Consider the following 20,952-nt stretch of genomic DNA (forward strand, 5'->3'; position numbering starts at 1 on the left):
CAAACCTCTAGGGCTGGCGATATGGGGTGAGCTCAGGCTAGTGCCACGCCCCAAACTGTATCACCCACCCCACCCCTCCCGATTGTGAGAGAGGGTGGGAATCTCTACAGTCAGCCCTTTCACTCCAGGACCCGCTGATTTAATTGACGGTGGCCCCGATCCCCTTCTCATGGTAAAGAACCTCCTTTGAATCAGTTCTAATGAGGTGGATGAAACTGGAGCCTATTATATAGAGTGAAGTAAGTCAGAAAGAAAAACACCAATACAGTATATTAACTCATATATATGGAATTTAGAAAGACGGTAACGATGACCCTGTATGCGAGACAACAAAAGAGACGCAGATATAAATAAAGAGCAGACTTCTGGACTCTGGGAGAAGGCAAGGGTGGGATGATTGGAGAGAATAGCATTGAAACATGTGTATCACCATATGTGAAACAGATCACCAGTCCAAGTTCAATGCATACAGGGCACTCAAAGCCGGTGCTTTGGGACAACCCTGAGGGATGGGATGGGTTCAGGATGGGGGACACATGTACACCCATGGCTGATTCATGTCAATGTATGGCAGAAACCACCACAATATTGTAAATTAATTAGCCTCCAATTAAAATAAATAAATTAATTTTTAATAAAAGAAATATTAAAAAAAAAAAAAAAGGAAACAGGTCAAACGCCAAAAAAAAGAAAGAATCTGCCTGCCAACGCAGGGGACATAAGAGACATGAGTTGAATCCCTGGGTTGGGAAGATCCCCTGGAGGGTGGCATAGCAACCCACTCCAGTTTTCTTGGCTGGAGACTCCCATGGACAGAGGACCCTGGAGGGCTACAGTCTATGAGTCGCAAAGAGTTGGACACGACTGAAGCAACTAAGCGCACACACACTGATCCCCTTCACTACAGAAAGTCCCAGTTGATTCACGAAAAGTTGTTGCCTCCTGCTTAAGGCCAGGGATGACCAATGATTGGAATACTCTGAGAACGCAGCCAGCAGGCCGCTCAGCGTGGCCATTCTCTCTCCCAGACCCCCTCTCTGGGGCCAATAGCCGGGCATCCACTCTGCCTTCTCTCTGTGTACAATCTGCTTGCCACACTGCACCATGTGTGTCTTTAAAAATGGAAATCTGATCATGTGCTTTCCCATTCAGTACCCTCTGATGACTGCCTATTGCCTTCAGAGTAAAAGCCGAAGTCCACGTCGTGGCAGAGCTGGCCCTCTGTGAGCCGACACCCCAGTGCCTCCCTGGTCCTCTGCCCACTGGGCTTCCCTGCTTTCCCCTCAGGACCACACGTGGGTCTTGATGCAGGTCCCGCATTCCTGCTCTTCCTTCTGCCAAAGCAACTCTTGTCCAGAGGCCTGAACTTCACTTTCCCAAATTCTTATTCAGAGAGGCCTTCACTGACCATTTTATCAAAAATAGTGCCCCTTCAACCCCCACTTGGAGAAGGGAATGGCAACCCACTCTTGTATTCTTGCCTGGAGAATTCCATGGACAGAGGAGCCTGGAAGGCTACAGTCCATGGGGTTGCAAAGAGTTGGACACGACTTAGTGACTAAACCACACCCCCACCACATACACCCAGTCATTCTGTTCTTATCCTATTTTATTTTTCTTCATGGTTACTTATCACTACTTGAAATTACAAGTTTATCTATATATTTTCCTTCTCTTTTTTTTCTGCCCACTCAAACAGATGCTCCATATGAAAGGGAAATTTACTCATTTGGTCACTATTACATGATAATACCCAGTGCTGAACACATTAAATGCTCAACAGATATCTGTTGAGTGAATATAAATACTTATGAAACTCGAGATTCAGATGCTGCTGACTGATATACTTGGGGACTGGAAGATATTTTAAAGTGAAATCTTCAACTATATTCAGTATCTTGTAATAGCCTATACTGTAAAAAAATCTGAAGCTATATACCTAAAACTAACACAATACTAAAAAGCAATTATACTTAAATACAAATAATAAGTAATTTTTTTCTTCTTATTCATTCACAAATATGTGTGCTACTGAAGCAGTGTTGATCAATCAGTCATGTCTGACTCTTTGCAACCCCATGGATTGTAGCCCGCCAGGCTCCTCTGTCCATGGGATTCTCCAGGCAAAGATACTGGAGTGGGTTGCCATTCCCTTCTTCAGAAGGGATCTTCCTGACCCACGGATCAAACTCGGGTCTCCTGCATTACAGAAGTTTACCGACTGAGCCACCACGGAAACACTGAAACAGTGCATCATAGTAAACAAACAAGGAGATAAACATACAAAACAAACCACGTATCAGCATTTCCCTGAACACAGCACTCAGCCTTGTACTTTTCCACACACTAGACATTGAGGTCTTAAGGGTTAACCACGGTAAAGTGAGGGCCTTGCCCAGTGTAGATTTTCGGTCAATAAAAAATGCATTTGCGCTATGACAGTCTCCAAAGATAAAGTTGCCATACTACTTATTTGACTTTGTCCTCTTTTTTGTCTTAGATTTGTACACAATCAAAGGGAATGCCCATGGGACTCCGTGCATGTTCCCCTTCCAGTACAATCAGCAGTGGCACCACGAATGTACCCGGGAAGGACGGGAAGACAACTTGCTGTGGTGTGCCACTACCAGCCGATACGAAAGAGACGAGAAGTGGGGATTTTGCCCAGATCCTAGTAAGAATAAAATCTAGTCTTCCCTATATGTCATGAATGAATCAAGGATGATTAGAAAGTTATTATATCCAAAGAAAAGCACTGAGATTGAGCTATTGAAGTCTGAATAAGCTTGCTGAATCCACTTAACCAGATTTTGATTTTGTTTGTTTTTGCCTTGAAAAGACAATTCTGATGTATATTGCTTTTTCCCCCCTAAGTTCAAAGATATTAATTAGTCATTCCTCACTAAGTTCAGTGCATAAATATGCTTTAACTGGAATCAAATTTTAATACTCTGTGATTTCATTAATTCCAGCTTCCAGGCCGGATACTTCAAAACAAAACTGAATGCATATGAAGTTTTGCTATCCTTCCAGTCCACTCCTTCTTATGAGCTCCTTCACCTATCCAAGTCCTGATTGCTTGTCCTGCTCATTGTCAAGCCCAAACATCAGCTGGCCCTTGATGATCTTTTTAAAATCACAGTTGCCCTCCCAGTATTTCTCAACAGTGATTCCCTTTCCTTATTACTCAGTTTCTAGCTATAACTTTAAACTCTTTTTCTCTACTTAACCTGATTTTCAAGGTCCAGTAATAGCTTCAATGTTCTAAATATTTTGTCAGTAAGTACTGTATTATTTTATTGTATTTTCATTTAGCTTAAAAGTTGCCAATGGTCCTTAAGTACTGGGGAATGTTTATATATATCTTCTATTTTCTTTCTTATTTATTTATTTTTGGCTCTGCTGAGTCTTCATTGCTGCAAGGACTTTTCTCTTTTTCACTCTCTCTTTCACTTTCATCAAGAAGCTCTTTAGTTCTTTGCTTTCTGCCATAAGGGTTGTGTCATCTGCATATCTGAGGTTATTAATACTTCTCCTGACAATCTTGATTCCAGCTTGTGCTTCATCCAGCCTAGCATTTTGCATGATGTTCTCTGCATATAAATAAGCAGGGTGACAATATACAGCCTTGACATACTCCTTTCCTGATTTAGAACCAGTATGTTGTTCCCTGTCCAGTTCTGTTGCTTCTTGACCTGGATACAGATTTCTCTGGAGGCAGGCAAGGTGGTCTGGTATTCCCATCTCTTTCAGAATTTTCCATAGTTCGTTGTGATCCACACAGTCAAAGGCTTTGGTGTAGTTAATAAAGCAGAAGTAGATGTTTTTCTGGAACTCTCTTGCTTTTAGATGATCCAATGGATGTTGACAATTTGACCTCTGGTTCCACTGCCTTTCTAAATCCAGCTTGAACATCTAGAAGTTTACGGTTCACATACTGTTGAAGCCTGGCTTGGAGAATTTTGAGCATTACTTTGCTAGTGTGTGAGATGAGTGCAATTGAGCAGTATTTTGAACATTCTTTGGCATTGCCTTTCTTTGGGATTGGAATGAAAACTGACCTTTTCCAGTCCTGTGGCCACTGCTACATTTTCCAAATTTGCTGGCATATTGAGTGCAGTATTTTCACAGCAATATCTTTTAGGATTTGAAATAGCTCAGCTGGAATTCCATCACCTCCACTAGCTTTGTTCGTAGTGATGCTTCCTAAGACCCACTTGACTTCACATTCCAGGATGTCTGGCTCTAGGTGAGTGATCACACCATCATGGTTATCTGGGTCATGAAGGTCTTTTTTGTACAGTTCTGTGTATTCTTGCCACCTCTTCTTAATATCTTCTGCTTCTGTTAGGTCCATACAATTTCTGTCCTTTATTGTGCCCATCTTTGCATGAAATATTCCCTTGGTATCTCTAATTTTCTTGAAGAGATTTCTAGTCTTTCCCATTTTATTGTTTCCTGTATTTCTTTGCATTGATCACTGAGGAGGTCTTTCTTATCTCTCCTTGCTATTCTTTGGAACTCTGCATTCAAATGGGTATATCTTTCCTTTTCTCCTTTGCCTTTAACTTCTCTTCTTTTCTCAGATAAATAAGCCCTCCTCAGACAACCATTTTGCCTTTTTGCATTTCTTTTTCTTGGGAATGATCTTGATCACTGTCTCCTATACAATGTCACAAACCTCTGTCCATAGTTCTTCAGGCACTCTGTCTATCAGATCTAATCTCTTGAATATACTTGTCACTTCCCCTGTATAATCATAAGGAATTTTATTTAGGTCATACCTGAATGGTCTAGTGGTTTTCCCTACTTTCTTCAATTTAAGTCTGAATTTTGCAATAAGGAGTTCATGATCTGAGCCACAGACAAGTCAGCTTGTTTTTGCTGACTGTATAGAGCTTCTCCATCTTTGGCTGCAAAGAATATAATCGATCTGATTTTGGTATTGATCATCTGGTGATGTCCATATACAGAATCTTCTCTTATGTTGTTGGAAGAGGGTGCTTGCTATGACCAGTGTGTTCTCTTGGCAAAACTCTGTTAGCCTTTGCCCAGCTTCATTTTGTACCCCAAGGCCAAATTTCCCTGTTACTCCAGGTATTTCTTGACTTCGTACTTTTGCATTGAATCCCCTACAATGAAAAGGACATCTTTTTGGGGTATTAGTTCTAGAAGGTCTTGTAGGTCTTCATAGAACTGTTCAACTTCAGCTTCTTCAGCATTACTGGTTGGGGCATAGACTTGGATTACTGTGATATTGAATGGTTTCCCTTGGAAATGAAGAGATCATTCGTTGTTTTTGAGATTGCATCCAAGTACTGCATTTCGGACTCTTTTGTTGACTATGAGGGCTACTCCATTTCTTCTAAGGGATTCTTGCCCACAATAGTAGATATAATGGTCATCTGAGTTAAATTCACTGATTCCAATCCATTTTAGTTCACTGATTCCTAACATGTCGACATTCACTCTTGCCATCTCCTGTTTGACCACTTCCAATTTACCTTGATTCACAGTGTTGGAGAAGACTCTTGACGGTCGCTTGGACTGCAAGGAGATCTAACCAGTCCATCCTAAGGGAGATCAGTCCTGGTTGTTCATTGAAAGGACTGATGTTGAAGTTGAAACTCCAATACTTTTGCCACCTGATGCAAAGAGCTGACTCATTTGAAAAGACCCTGATTCTGGGAAAGATTGAGGAAGGAGAAGAAGGTGACAACAGAGGATGAGATGGTTGGATGGCATCACCGATTACATGGACATGAGTTTAGGTAAACCTCAGGAATTGGTGATGGATAGGGAGGCCTGGCGTGCTGCAGTTCATGGGGTCACAAAGAGTCGGACACAACTGAGCGACTGAACTGAACTGAACCAATGTACCTAACATTCCAGGTTCCTGTTGCAATATTGTTCTTTACAGCATCGGATTTTACTTCCATCACCAATCACATCCAAAACTGGATGTTGTTTTTGCTTTGGCTCCATCTCTTCATTCTTTCTGGAGTTATTTCTCCACTCTTCTCCAGTAGCATATTGGGCACCTACCAACCTGGGGAATTCATCTTTCAGTGTCCTATCTTTTTGCCTTTTCGTAACTGTTCATGGTGTTCTCAAGTCAAGAATACTGAAGTGGTTTGCCATTTCCTTCTCCAGTGGACCATGTTTTGTCAGAACTCTCCACCATGACCTGTCTGTTTTGAGTGGCCCTACATGGCATGGCTCATAGTTTCATTGAGTTAGACAAGGCTGTGGCCCATGTGATCAGTTTCATTAGATAAGCATCTAAGCTACTTTTCATAGTACTTAGTACTCACCAGGATTACCACCACCATCATCATGTCACCATTAGGTCTAACATCCTTTCAACATGTGCTTCTGAATCAATGATCCTTCCTCTTTATCATCTTTGTCACCAGCACTAATTAAGCATAGCGTTAGTGAAAGGTTGTTGTAGAATCACGAGAAGACACCGGGATTCTTGGCCCCGGGAGGAGAAGAATTCAATCCGGGGTCAGAGACGAGGCTTGATCGCTCAGAGCTTTTGTGTAATAAAGTTTTATTAAAGTATAAAGGAGATAGAGAAAGCTTCTGACATAAGCATCAGAAGGGGGCAGAAAGAGTACCCGCTTGCTAGTGTTAGCAATGAAGTTATATACTCTCCAATGAATCCAAAGAATGTCTGGAGGTTGTAAAGACCTCACCAGACCTACTCACATAATTTACATTTTAAGATAACAGAATTAGCCAGAAGGTTTAATTCAGAGACTGTCCTCAGGCAGGATACATTATTGTTATATAATCCTAAGGAATATAGAGAAGGAAAAAAAGTTTGTCCTTTCTTCCTCCTTGAGAATTCCAGACCCCTCTCTCCTTGGGGACCCCTAGACTCCTTATCAACCTGCCTAGGAAATGACTCTCTCATTAGGACTTAGATTCCTCTCTCCAAAGAACTTGGCCCAGATGGAATACAGGACAGACAGATTTGTTCCATGCCTGGAAATGGAGACTACATTTGATAGGACGCTCTAGAATCATATAGTTTAAAATGTAGATCCTTGTCCAGTCCTGGAGATGCAATGAGCATTTACATTTTTGACAAATGGCCCAGGTGATCAACATGCAAGTAATTCCACATAATATCTATATACAGGGGTGATATTAAGACACTTAGCAACCAATTTGGTATGGACTATTGGCCAATTTAAGTGGAGACCTTAATGTGGAGGCTTGGAGTCCTGGACACCCACTACTGGTATTAGCCCCTTATCTGCTGTAATGTGAGGGGATGCTGAGGCAGCAAGAGGCACTTGATGAGCTCAGGAGAGCAGCTCTTCACCAATCAGCATGAAAGTATTTCATTATTTATTAACTGTCAGATCATTAGCCTTCTCTATCTGAATCTGAATGTCTCTGAATGTCTGTGTGGAGGAATATGTGCATGTAATCCCTACACTCCTTAGATCCTTGAGTCTGATGTCACATTTTTTACATCATCTTCTCTTTCTGTTTCCATCTCCAATAGATGTCATTATTAAAAGTAAATAAACAGAGCCCTGGTTTGAGTTCCCTGAGTCATACAGCAAATTCCCACTGGCTATCTATTTTAGATACGTTAGTGTATCTGTTTCCATGCTACTCTCTCCATTAGTGGGAAGAAGGCTCAAGAGGGAGGGGATATATGTATACGTATGACTGATCTATGTTGATGTATGGCAGAAACCAGCACAATATTGTAACTCAAACATCTTACAATAAAATTTTTTTAGGAAATAAATAAGCAAATATTAATAAAAGTAACATGTATTTCACATAGCCCTAATACTATTTTTTAAACTATACTAGTCTCTTTGATGGAGAAGGAAATGGCACCCCACTCCAGTACTCTTGCCTGGAAAATCCCATGGATGGAGGACCCTGGTGGGCCGCAGTCCATGGGGTCGCTTAGAGTCAGACACGACTGAGCGACTTCACTTTCACTTTTCACTTTCATACATTGGGGAAGGAAATGGCAACCCACTCCAGTGTTCTTGCCTGGAGAATCCCAGGGACGGGAGAGCCTGGTGAGCTGCCGTCTATAGGGTCGCACAGAGTTGAATATGACTGAAGCGACTTAGCAGCAGCAGCAACAACAGACACCTTGAGATTCTCCAAAGAACACTGTCACCATCCTCTGTCACTTTTAGCCAATTATCATTTCCCAGGTGGAAGCCTGGGTTTAGTGGTGCCCAGGGCTTTTAGATCCCTGGACTATTTGTTCAGCTTCCTACAGTTCAGAAACATCCTCCACTTGACAGCCTGCCATATTCCAACTCTCTTGCCCTTCACAAAACCAGCAGAGAGAATATTTATTTGTACAATGCTAAATTACAGTTCCAATTTTCTTCCTTTCTTTTACTTTTGGTTCCTGGTAGCCAGCATAACTCAAAATAATGTGCCAGAGACTGGAATCTGAGCACACTGATTGCTTTTTCCATGGGGTCAGGAAGTGGACAGGACAGAGAGATTAAAGCAAAGATTCATACTCCTGTATCTCATCTTTCTTATTCAGAAATTTTTTACTATCTCAATGTAGAATGATGCCTTTATTTTTAAAAAGTTGATTGTAAGTGAACACAGTGTAAATTTAGTCCTAATAAACACATACTAAAACACACGAGCAGGGAGGGATGTGATAAAACTTCTGTTGCTATAGATCTTCAGGAACGAGGATGACATAAAGGAATCTCTCTGGTTTTATTTAGAGGTGATTCTGAGTCATACTATGTCTGTCCTGATTGTATGTCTTACACAGCTGGAGAGTCAGGCTTAGTTAGTTTGAGATATTTTTAGGATACCAGCCTTTGGGTGAAGGCTTCCCCAGTGGCTCAGCATTAAAGAATCTGCCTGCAGTGCAGGAGACACAGGAGACACGAGTTTGATCCCTGGGTCAGGAAGATCCCCTGGAGGAGGAAATGGCAACCCACTCCAGTATTCTTGCCTGGAAAGTCCCATGGATGGATTTTCATGGGTCCATGAAAAGCCTGGCAGGCTCGTTGCTCTGGAACCTCATTCACCTGATACAGTTTTTATCAGTAATTTGAATGATAGCACAGATTGGTACCAATTTAGATGTATGACTACCAACCTTTGCTTCATCAGCAGTATTATTATATCTCTCTTCTCAAGCTTCTATCTCACTCCCCAAAGGGCCATATAAATCTTTCTTCTCCCCTGACTTTCTAACCTTGCCCTACATTCTCCTTCCAAACTCTTAAGAGCCGACTTCAAAGAAAATAGGATCCCTCAGAGGGGAAGTTTTGACAACTTCCTGCTCACAGGCCTGCTCTTTAAGCCTACCGTGGTTTGGATCCATCTCTATTTTCTCCCTCCCAAGCAATAGTGGTCCTCCTCCTACCGAGGGCGAATCTCCCCACCTGGACTCTGGAGCCTCCCATCCAATCTTCTCCAACTTTATTTCAGTGTTTCTCAAAGCATGGTCCCTGTTCCAGATTGGAAAGGGAGATGTAACACTATCTCTCTTTGCAGATGTCATGATCTTGGATATATAAAATTCCAAAGAATCCACTAAAAAACTACTATAACTAATAAACTCATTCACAGGACACAAGAGCCATATACAAAAGTCAATTGTACTTTAGTACAGTAGCAATGAACAATCCATAAATTAGATTAAGAAAACAAATCAAACAAAGAGAGAGAAGTCCATTTATCCTAACATCCAAAAGAATAAAATACTTAGGAAAAATTTAACAAATGACATGAAAAACTTACGTCTAAAAACTACAAAACATTGAAAGAAATTAAAGAAAATTAAATAAATGGAAAGACATCCCGTGTTCATGTGAGCAGAAGGCTTTTTATTGGTAAGATGGCACTGCTACAGCAATCTCTATTAATTCCTAGCTGACTCCTTTGCAGAAATTGACAGGCTCTTCCTAAAATTCATATGGAAATTCGAAGGACCCAGAAGAGCCAAAATAACAATGAAAAAGAAGAAAAAAGTTGGAGGACTTAGATTTCTCAATTTCAAAACTTATGGAAAGTTTGAAAATTATCAAAATGGAATAAAACTGAGAGGCCCACACTTATGATTTTTGATTTCTGACAAGGATGCCAAGACAATTCAATGGGGAGAGAATAGTCTTTTCAAAAAATGGTACAGGGAAACTGGATATTCACATCCAAAAGAATAAAATTGAACTTCTGTCTATCACCATATAAAAAACTAACTCAAGATAGATTTTGAAAACTTATATGGAAGAGATAAGACTATAAAACTGTTAGAAGAATCTGTTAGTAAGTTCAGTCGTGTCTGACTCCTTGCGACCCCATGGACTGCAGCACGCCAGGCTTCCCTGTCCATCACCAACTCCCGGAGCTTACTCAAACTCATTCTTCTTAGAAGAATACATAGGGGTAAAGTTTCATGAATTCTTAGATATGACATCAAAATGAAAGCAATGAAAGAAAAAAATAGATAAATTGAACTTCATCAAAATTAAAAATTCTGTGTTTCAAAGGACACAATCAAGAATGTGAAAAGATAACCCACAAAATAGGATAAAATATTTGCAAATCAGATATCTAATAAAGGACCTATGTCTAGAATATATAAAGAAAGCTTGTAACTCAATAAAAAGACAACAGTCCCAATTTAAAAATGGGTAAAATTGTCTGAATAGGCATTTCTCAAAAAAAAAAGAGATTGACAAATGGCCAATAACCAATGAAAAGCACTCAGTATCATGAGCCATTAGGGAAATTAAAACAAAAACCACAGTGAGATACCACTTTACATCTCACACGATGGCCACAATCGAAAAGACAGACTAAAATAACAAGCACTGATAAGGATATAGAGAAATTGGGACTCTCATACACTGCTGGAAGGATTGTAAAAGGATACAGCTGCTTTGGAAAACAGTCTGTCAGTTCCTTAAAAGGGTAAATATTGGGTTACCATATGACCTGCAATTCTCCTAGCTAATTATCCAGGAAAAATGAAAACACATGCCGACACAAAAACTTGCACACAAATGCTTATAACAACATTATTTATAATAGCCAAAAAATAGACACAACCCAATGTCTATCTACTGAGGAATACATTAATAACACATAGTATACCCATACAATGGGATATTATTGGGCTATATAAAGAAATAAAGTATTGGTACATGCTACAACATGGATGGCCCTTGGACACATTATGCTAAGAACCCAGTCACAAAAAGACCACACAGTACAATTCCATTTATGTGAAATTTTCAGAATAAGCCAATCTATAGAGACAGAAACTAGTTTAGTGGTTGTCTCAGACTGGGAGTAGGGGTGAGGACTGAGGGAAAAGTGGGGAGTGATTGCTAATGGACACTGGGTTTCTACAAAAATGTTCTAAACTTGATTGTGGTGATGGCTACACAATGCTTTGAATATACTAAAAACCATTGAACTCTATACTTTACATGGCATGTTATATGGCATGTTAATTGTATCTCAGCAAAACTATTTTTTTTTAAGAGTAAATGGGAGATGAGAAATTGGAGACAGCATATGTATGGAACTATGTGATTAACAGGGGTAGAGAAAAGGCAGAGACTGGGATGGGGCAGCCAAGGGAAGGAGTTTTTTTGTTTCTTGTTTTTTAAAGGTGAGAGACACTAAGTCATCTTTGAGTGCATCTGGAAATGATCAAAGAGAAAGAGGTTGAAGATGCAGGAAAGTGAAACAATTGGTGAAATAAACATGGTCTCTCAGAAGGCAGAAGGAAGTGGGGTCCAGATCCTAGATGGATGGACTAGCCTTTTATGGATGTAAAAACAGCTTCTCCGTAGGAGAGAAGAAAGAGAGCATAGTACAGGTCCAAGAAGGTTGATGGATTAAGTGATGGGGAATATGAGGAGTAACCAGCCCAGACCTGTGGACTTGGAAGAGGGGAAGAAGGCATGAGAAGTTCAGACAACAGGAAAGGTGTGAAATGAACATGGTGGCTGCTGGGAGAGCAAGCTTACTGGAGAAAACTGGTCACATTTCCAGGAAGTTTCAGGGGTGGTTGATAATGAATCAATCAGATGACTTTTCTTGGCAGTGCTCATCAGTTGGATGCAGGCACAGAGCAGGCAAATGATTGGGTTAATCTGCTGAAACAGGCTCCAGAAAGTTACTAATGACTTAGGCCTCACTGTACTCCAAGATTTGACAATAAGTAACAAAACTGATATTATCTCTTTCCTTGGGTTTCTGGGGCCCATGCCTACTAGTTTTCTTCCTTCTTTTGTGGTCACCGCTTCTCATCTTCCTTTGATATCATAGTCTCCTTACCCAACTACCTTTAGGCACTGATGGGGAAAAAGATGGAACATGGTACTGCTTTCCTGATACTTAATTTTATGAGGAAAAACAGACAATCAATAAGCAATCACATAATGCATCATTTAATATCAACTGCGATCAGGGCTACCAAGGAACTTGTATGGCACTGGGAGCAGGAAGTCCTGACTTGGTTTGGTATCCCTTTTACAGGAGATTTACTACCAACACACTTTGCAGGGAACAGATATTCAGTAACTATGTGCCGAGTATATAAAAGACCAAAGAGAGAGAAAATAGTAACTTTGTAGCTTGGAGTTGCTCTAATAGTATGTGTATTTTTTGTTTGTTTGCTTTGTAAGAATTCAACCATTTTTTTAAGTGGCAAGAAAGAGTATACGTGGGACAATAACAAAGCTGTATCCTTAGGGAAGACAAAAAAAGCCATACTAATAGAGAAGGAGAAATGGCTGCATCTCAGTCATGATCTATAATAAAATCAGTATTGACTTGAATACACTTCAGTTCATTAGAAAAGAAGTGTGTTTTGAAAGGGGAAAAAAAATCACCTATTTATAGCATCTTGCAAAAAAGACTTTTGGCAGTCTTTCTTCAAATAATAGGAGATACAGAGATATATATGACATAGTTGTTTCTTTCAAGGAGCTCATAATTTAGTGACAGAAGAGATGATATAAAGACAACCAAAGATGCAAAGAAATATGATGGTTTACATTAGAATTTTTGGAGAAAAAGTAAGAGTACCAGCCTTCAATCTTGTTTTCTCAGTGGCTTGAAAATAAAAATTAGTTATGAAGAAAGCAAGAGGATTAAAAGTAAATACATGCAGATGTCTCATGCCAAGATGGGAACCTCTGACAGGAGGGGTTCCAGGAAGTAGTCTTAGAGGCCAAGATGAACCTGCAGGAGGTCTCTTGGGGAGTAGTCTCAGGCTCGATACATATGGAAAGGAAAGGAAGAAAGCAGGACTGCTCAGGACTGTGATGCAGGACTGGCAACCCCCAGATTGACCCACAAGGAGTTCTCAAGCTGTATTTGGCCCTGGTTGGGGTGAGAGGAGGGGTCTTATAGCTCTGTGGTGACCATCATGGTTTACAAGCTGCTCTTGAGAAGGGAGGGTGACATTGGGCAATGAGCCTCGTCAGCCAAGGCAATCGTTGAAGGAGAGGTGTCTGCTGGCAGGTGGGGAAATACAGCTTGGTCCTGAAGGGAGATCAGAAGAGCACATCACAGTGCCCAGGCCCAGGGTGGCACTTCCATTCCATTTGTTACCATAAGATCCTCAAATAAGATTCGTGGAGTGATACTCAAGCCATCCAGAGGAGCAAAGAGAGGACTGACTGCATAGAAGTGTACATTCTTATATTTAGTTCAAATTTCAATGACAAATGGGCTGACTTGTTAGAAGATTAGGGGCATCTGTTGCAAACATTTGAGATATTCCTTTTGATTAACCTTAAGAATTAGCACAGATAACACCAAGCCAAGGAAAAACTAACAAAACTGAGCTGGGCAATTTGTAGCACAGACAAATCACCTGCAAGCCTTCTATCTTAACTGTTTAAGGTATCGAATTCAGGCTTTGCTGTACAGAATTCAGGTTTCTGCCAAAGGCTGTGTTTACGCAGCTCAATCCATGTGCTGTTGAAAGGGTAGGACCTTTCCTTGCCAGTTTTTGGCAAAAATGGGAACAAGATCGACTGAAGAGTCATCAGGCCTTTTCTTATCCTGACATGGCTTATCCTGGAGGCTTATAGTTAGGACTCGTTATCGAAACTTTCCCCAAGGCAGGAGACAAGAGGCACGTACCGGGTACCCAGATCTCTCCTTTGACATTCTCTCCAGTCTCCTCTTCTGACCTCCTCTCATCTAGTAGCCAGGGGCTATTTGTACCTGCTCTTCTTAGATGTTAGGAAGTCTTAGAAGTCCTTCAGATGTTTTCTTTCAAGCCTGTGTTTCCCAGTATTTGCATTGTGGACCATCTGCATTAGAATGTGGACCAGTGGCATCAGGAATATGTTTGAAAACCAGTTTTCTGAATCCCACCCCAGACCTACCAATTCAGAATCTCTGAGAATGAGAACCAGGAATCTGTGGTTTTTTCAGAAGTCTGCTAAATGATTTTCATGCACAATGAAGCACCACCCTGCTCCTCTCTCATGGACTCAGCTCTCACACAGGATGAATAGGGCTAAAATGAAGTCTGATAATGCTTAGCATGTGTCCCATCTCACAGATGGCATAGCTTTTTAACTGGAAATGGTCTCTAAGGACTCAGACTCAACGTGGAAATTTCAAACATCAGAGCAAGATGATTACTAGAAGCATCCTCCTTCCCTTCTCCTTTCCTACACATTTTCTTTGGTGATACAGACTTGTCTTCTGCTCTCCTTCAATCTTGGATCCTTCTATACATGTGTAGGTCAGGGAACTCGGTAGACAATCTCAGATTTAATATATTTATGTTTAATAACTTCTCATTCACTAACTCAGTACTGGGGAAGGCACGTTGCAACCAGACATGAAAACAAACTTCTGCATTCCCAAGGGAGCCATCTAACTAAGCATTGTGTCAAAAAGAAAGCAAACAGAAAAGATTTCATATTGTCAAATAAGTTTGAAGTATAGTGAATTAAAAGCAAGCCTTTTCTTTACTAGAGAACTTCTCAGAGCCTTTAATATGCTAGTGTACATTGTGAATTCCCCAGAGGAGGTTACATATGCACTACATCCCAGCTTCTCTTGGGGAGCTCTTGAAATTGTAATACTCTGTGGATTGCACTTTGGGAAAGATTGTTCTAGATTTAAGCAGATTGCCTGACCATAAGTTATACTCTTGCTGTTGCACGGTTCACACTGTCTACATTCTGAAAATTTTTGGCTGAGTTTGATTTCAGGTAATTACTATGACTGCTTAGGTTCACCTTGAGGTTTGATTTAAAATTTCATCAAATGTACTTTTGCTTTCATTTTCTGTCATTTTAAGAAACTTCAGAGTTCAGATCCGTGTTTCATACTTTGTTAAATTTACTTTAAAGCAAACTACTCAACACTTGGCCAGTGTTTTGCAAGTGGATTTTGTTTCTCCTCCTTTTGATTGAAAGAATTTTAAAACATTTTTAAAAATTGAATTATTAGTGGAGAACAGAGGAGCCTGGCAGTCCATGATGTCGCAAGGATTCAGACACCACTCGTGACTGAACAACAGCAGAAGTTGATTTACAGTGAAAGAACTTTCTAAAACTAAATATCAATGTTCCTGTTCTCAGTGTTTATTTGAAAACTTCTGTTCATTAGAGACTCCTATTTCTACTTTATCCCTTTTAGTCTGTCTAGTGTTTTGGTATTTGCAGGGAAAAGCCTCCTGAAAGAGCATTTGCATCTATCTTAAATAAGTATTTCAATTCATACAGTTTTCAGTATAAAGTTCTGTCTGCTTTTTAAAGAATTCAGATGTTATTTTCACAAAGACTTCACTTATATTTACTTCTCTTAAAAATGGCTACTATCATTTTCCCAGAAAGGGTCAGAGCTTCTTTATTGATAATTTATTGAATTTCCTTTAAATCTTGAACAAGTTTTACCATAAAGTGCCAGTGGGAAAACAATACAGATTTTTGTCATAAAGACCTAATCAAGAATAGATAAGAGCACTGAAGTTTTAGGAATTACAAGTTGGAATCATGCCATTCAAATTAATCTCAGAAGTATGTCACTGTATAGATAAAAAAAGGGTATAAAGTTCTAATGGATTTTGTTTTCAGCATCCACAGAGGTGGGCTGCGATGCAGTCTGGGAGAAGGATCTCCATTCACGCATTTGCTACCAATTCAATCTGCTTTCCTCCCTGTCCTGGAGTGAGGCTCATTCTTCATGCCAGATGCAAGGAGCTGCTTTATTAAGTATTGCAGATGAGACTGAAGAAAATTTCGTAAGGAGTAAGTAGGTGTATAATGCACATTGATGTTGGTACAATTAAAATGATGTTGTTTACAGTTATGTCCATGTATGCCAAGATGTCTTCTGGAAAAAAAAAGTCCCTTGGAAAATATTCTTTTATTAACATGGTCCAAAGTCATACCCAGAATTTGAACCTGAACCCTGGGCCATTCCATTTGACACCTGGCCATGTCTCTCTTGTTTTCTCCACCTCGGAAAAGACAAGTTGGGGTCACAGCAAGGGACCTAGGAGAATCTGCAGCTCTAACAAGTGACTATGGGAGACTTCTGAAGTTAAGTCCGAATTCCTCCTTTGGTGGAGACCTCAGCCATTCTGTTTCCATTAATTAATATAAGCTGTTTACTAATTAAACAAAATTTTACCTGTCTGTCACTGTGCAGTATGTAGTGGGCTTGCCGGTGGATGCCGAAGAACTCAAAATTTGATTGGAAAAGCAAAAATACACACGTGTTAACTAACACTACAAAATAATAACACAAACTGTCAAAAGAGTGCTAATGAGTTAGGTCTTGTTTTTTTTTTACCTCTCACTTAAACTCTCTTCTTACTTCTCTTTTATAGATTAAATGTTTGTAGATATGTACATAGAGCAATTTCAATTTTTTTGGAAACATTTGAAAGTGTCACAAAATTAGCCACTTTCATTAAAAGTTTCTGACTTTTTTTTTTCAAATTATATTGCACATATTTATTCTAAAATAACAATAATAAAATTATTCGAAGGATAATTTTAAAAGTTCAAGTATACAGAAAGAAAAACAAAAGAAAAATCTCTCATAGTTCCACAATCCAAAGATAGTAATTTTTTTCCCCGCAAAAAACTTACATAAATGCATGTATGCATACATCCACAGTATCTATGGCAAATAATATTGAATAAAAACATGAGGCAGTTGTGCAGAGGTTAGGAGATGGGACCAAAGAGCCACCTGCCTGGGTTTGAATCCCACCTCCATCACTTAATAGCAGGGCTAAAGAGATAACTTAACCTCTCTGTGCCTCAACTTCTCCCCTCTATCAAATGAAAATATTAACAATGCCTACTTTTTGGCATTGTTGTCTGGCACACATAACACTCAGTGTGTATTGACCACTTAAAAGCAACCATGGTACAAATGCTTATGTAATTTACGTGTATAATGAACATCTGTTCATGTCTAGAAATAAAGATCTACATTATAAGTTTCAGTGGCTACATAGTGATTCAGGTTAGTGATATTTAGCTAATCTCCAGTATTAGATAGGGATAGGTGGATAAAATTCTTTGTTTTTATTTCTTTATCACTATTGAAAACCATCCCTGCACATACCTTTGTGCATAGATCCTCAAATATTTCTCTGTAAGTTTGTAGTAGTAGCTTCACTGGGTGGAAGGGGAAGCACATTTTAAGGCTTTTGAAAGTCATTAGTACCTTCCAGAAGAATTTTAACAGATGTGTGAACAGTATATATCGGCCACTTTCTCCACAGACATACAAAAGTGGGAAATTATCATTGAAACTCAACTTGAGTGAGTCATATTGCAGGAAAAAAACATTTCCAATATCAATATTAGCCTTTAATGGTATTCATAGAAAACTTTATGCACTATTTATGAATTATAATTGTTATCTATTTTAATTGCTGGAATATCTAATAAGAGGGTTTGGACTTACTCATCAAACTTGAATAAAGATGAAATAAATAAGATATGTCAGAGACTTGGATTTAAATACCACAATTTTATGATTAGATTTTGGAGATTGTTTGGGAAAACAGAAGTCTTTTCATAAAGATGGAAGCTTGTTTTGACTAAGGTATTTTTTAATGATGAGAATAGTCTACTGTTTCTTGTTAATTGCTGATGAACATTAGCCATGTTACAAGGAATTATCCAAGCTGCCACAAATGCCAAGAAATAGCCAAAGAAATTTAAATTTGAATTTATTATTATAGAATTGTGAGCCCATTTACTTGTGAAGCTAAATAGACTATTTTTGTACTTTTAAACACAGCTTAGAAATTACACAATGATTTTCTATGTATTGTTAAAAGAGAGGTTATTCAAAATAACTCTAAGATAAGAATAATTAATACTTAAACATTTTAAGTAGGTTACTGGAAAGCATCACTTGGCACTTGCCCCAATATGAAATGTGGAAATTTCTCCATCTTATCAATCCATCTTTCATTTTCTCTCCTGTTATGATGACACCAGATAGATGATTTAATCAAATGGTGGTCTTCCCAGGTGACTCAGTGGTAAAGAATCCACCTGCAAAGCAGGAGACTCAGGTTTAATCCCTGATTTGGAAAGATCCCTTGGAGAAGGAAATGGCAACCCACTCCAGTATTTTTGCCTGGAAAATCCCATGAACAGAGGAGCTTGGCGGGCTATTGTCCACAGGGTAGCAGAGTCAGACATGACTTACCAACTAAACAACAACAACAACAAAGCTATTGGAAGGACTAACCAAACAGACATTAAGAAGAGACTCATGTTTATGCCACAGAATCTTGGAAGGGCAGGGCCCATGAATGTTATGCTATATAGTGATTTAGGGTATCTCCAAATTATAAAACACCTTTTTCTATTTCCTTAAAGGTTTTGGTTCTAGTTTTCCACTGTTGTATTGAGATGCCCTATCACAGAAGGCTCTGCAGCCTTGTGATATGAATGCACTAATCTTTGCAACTGGGTGACCATGCAATTGATCATCCCAACTGAGACCCTTTAGAGTAAAAGGGGCTGCCATTAATACTTATTCTGGAACTACCAGCATAAGCCATGAATTTTCCAGGCAAACTGGGACAGACAGTCACCCTATTTATAACTCTTATCTGTCAGGGTCTCAGTCTCAGGCAGGGCCCCTGCATCTGGCTCAGAAGAAATTGAGTTCTGAAGCAGATAATCATAAGGGATCAATGCCCTCCTTTATAGATGACAAGATTAAATGGCAACATTTAAAAGTGTTGCAAACTTAGTTACTTTCAGTAAAGCCTCTGATACTAGTTTTTTTACCCCAAATTTTATAGCACAAGTAGCACGTGTTTATTCTAGAATAATTTTTAAAGTTCACGTACACAGGAAGAAAAAAAATCAAAGAAAATTTTCCTCTAATTCTATAATTTTGATAAGCATATTTTTCTACACAGGCATGTCAATGCACATGTTTCTATGTAGCATTTATAACAAAAATGGCATTGAATTAAAAAGGAAGAGCTGTGGCACAGTAGTTAGGAGCAGAGGCCACAGGGTTGGCCTGCCAAGGAGACATTCTCCCACCTCCAGCTGAAGAAGCATTTGCACAGCTCATGGCCCTACCTGCTGCTGATTGCTCTGGATACCATGGTCCCTGGCATGATACTCTCCTCTTGGCCAGACCGCTCCCACTCCTTAACTGGGGAGCCATCTCCCTGCTTGCTTCAGCATACCTTAAATTTGAAGACTTGCCTCCCAACACTACTAATACTTAATCTGCTTTCCTCTCCCTTGCCAGATTCCTAAAAAATAAAAAAGGTCCCCTGAATTGTTCAATTTTTTAACTGTGAAATGTTTCAAGAGTGCAAAAATTATGAAAAGTGGAAAAATTATGTCTGTATGCACACATACCCATTATACAGATTTAATAGCATTTCTTCCTGTTCCTCTTGTTCAGGGCCTGAGGTGGCCTCAGCATACTAGAGTCCTGAGCTTCCAGAGTGAGGCCGCCAGACACACATGGCAAAAGAAGGAAGACAGAGGGGCGCTTTCTACAACTGGCCCTGGGCACTTTCTCCTTCACGCTCTAGAACCCTCAAGTGCCTGAGTTCACACAAGTCAGATGGTCTCGAATTTGTAACCATGAACTCGATGGACTGATGACCGCTGAGAGGCAGCATTCCTGGGTGCCTAGATTAAGCACTTCACAGCTGCTTCAGTGAGGCTTTAGGAAACTGCCATGTTTCTTAGGCTGGCTTTTTTACTCTGAACCACCAGGGTGAGGTTTAGTAGCACTCAAACCCCTTTCTATCACTGATGGAGTTAATTTATGAATCCATGCTCCAGGAATAGGAAAACAAGAAATAAGTGTAATGTTAATTTTGTTTTTGAAATTCCGTATTTCTCTTATTTCAGAGCACTTGGGCAGTGAAGCAGTGGAAGTATGGATGGGTCTGAATCAGCTGGATGAAGATGCTGGTTGGCAGTGGTCTGATAGAACACCACTCAACTATCTGAACTGGAAGCCAGGTACCTGAAGTGTTTTGTATACCTTTGACTGAGGACTCATCCCACAGCCTAAACAGCAATATTTCCCATGTATATATACAACATGTTATTGTGAAAGTGGCTTATAAGTGTTTTTTAAAGCCTGATTGAATTTCTATAAGGCATGATTTTCCAAACAAGAAATAAAGGCCAAGAAGGTAAGCCATTTAGCCAAGGTTTCAGAAGGATTTGGGTCAAAGCCAAGATTCTAGTCAACTGTTTTAAAAATAGCAACAGATTGAAATATCTCTGTCTACCCTAAAACAATAAAATCAGCTGTTTCTATCTTTGGGAAATCATTTCATTGTCATGTCTGGACTTCAACTGCAAACTCTTAAATATACTATCTTACAGAATTTACTACATATGCCAAAGAGAAAAGTTGTCTCCTTGATGCTAAAACTACATTTCAGTATATATTAAACTGCTTTTG

General features: G+C 39.6%; 1 protein-coding gene across 1 annotated transcript in view; it reads left to right on the plus strand.

The window, feature by feature from the left end:
• Window positions 1-20,952, plus strand: part of PLA2R1 (phospholipase A2 receptor 1) — a 133,494-nt gene that overhangs the window by 20,691 nt on the left and 91,851 nt on the right. Inside the window, 3 exon segments of the mRNA NM_175051.1 lie at window positions 2,501-2,674; window positions 16,095-16,268; window positions 20,388-20,501. Coding sequence (NP_778221.1) covers window positions 2,501-2,674; window positions 16,095-16,268; window positions 20,388-20,501 — 462 coding nt within the window.

Source organism: Bos taurus, chromosome 2, assembly GCF_002263795.3.
Source record: "Bos taurus isolate L1 Dominette 01449 registration number 42190680 breed Hereford chromosome 2, ARS-UCD2.0, whole genome shotgun sequence".
NCBI classification, from domain to species: domain Eukaryota; kingdom Metazoa; phylum Chordata; class Mammalia; order Artiodactyla; family Bovidae; genus Bos; species Bos taurus.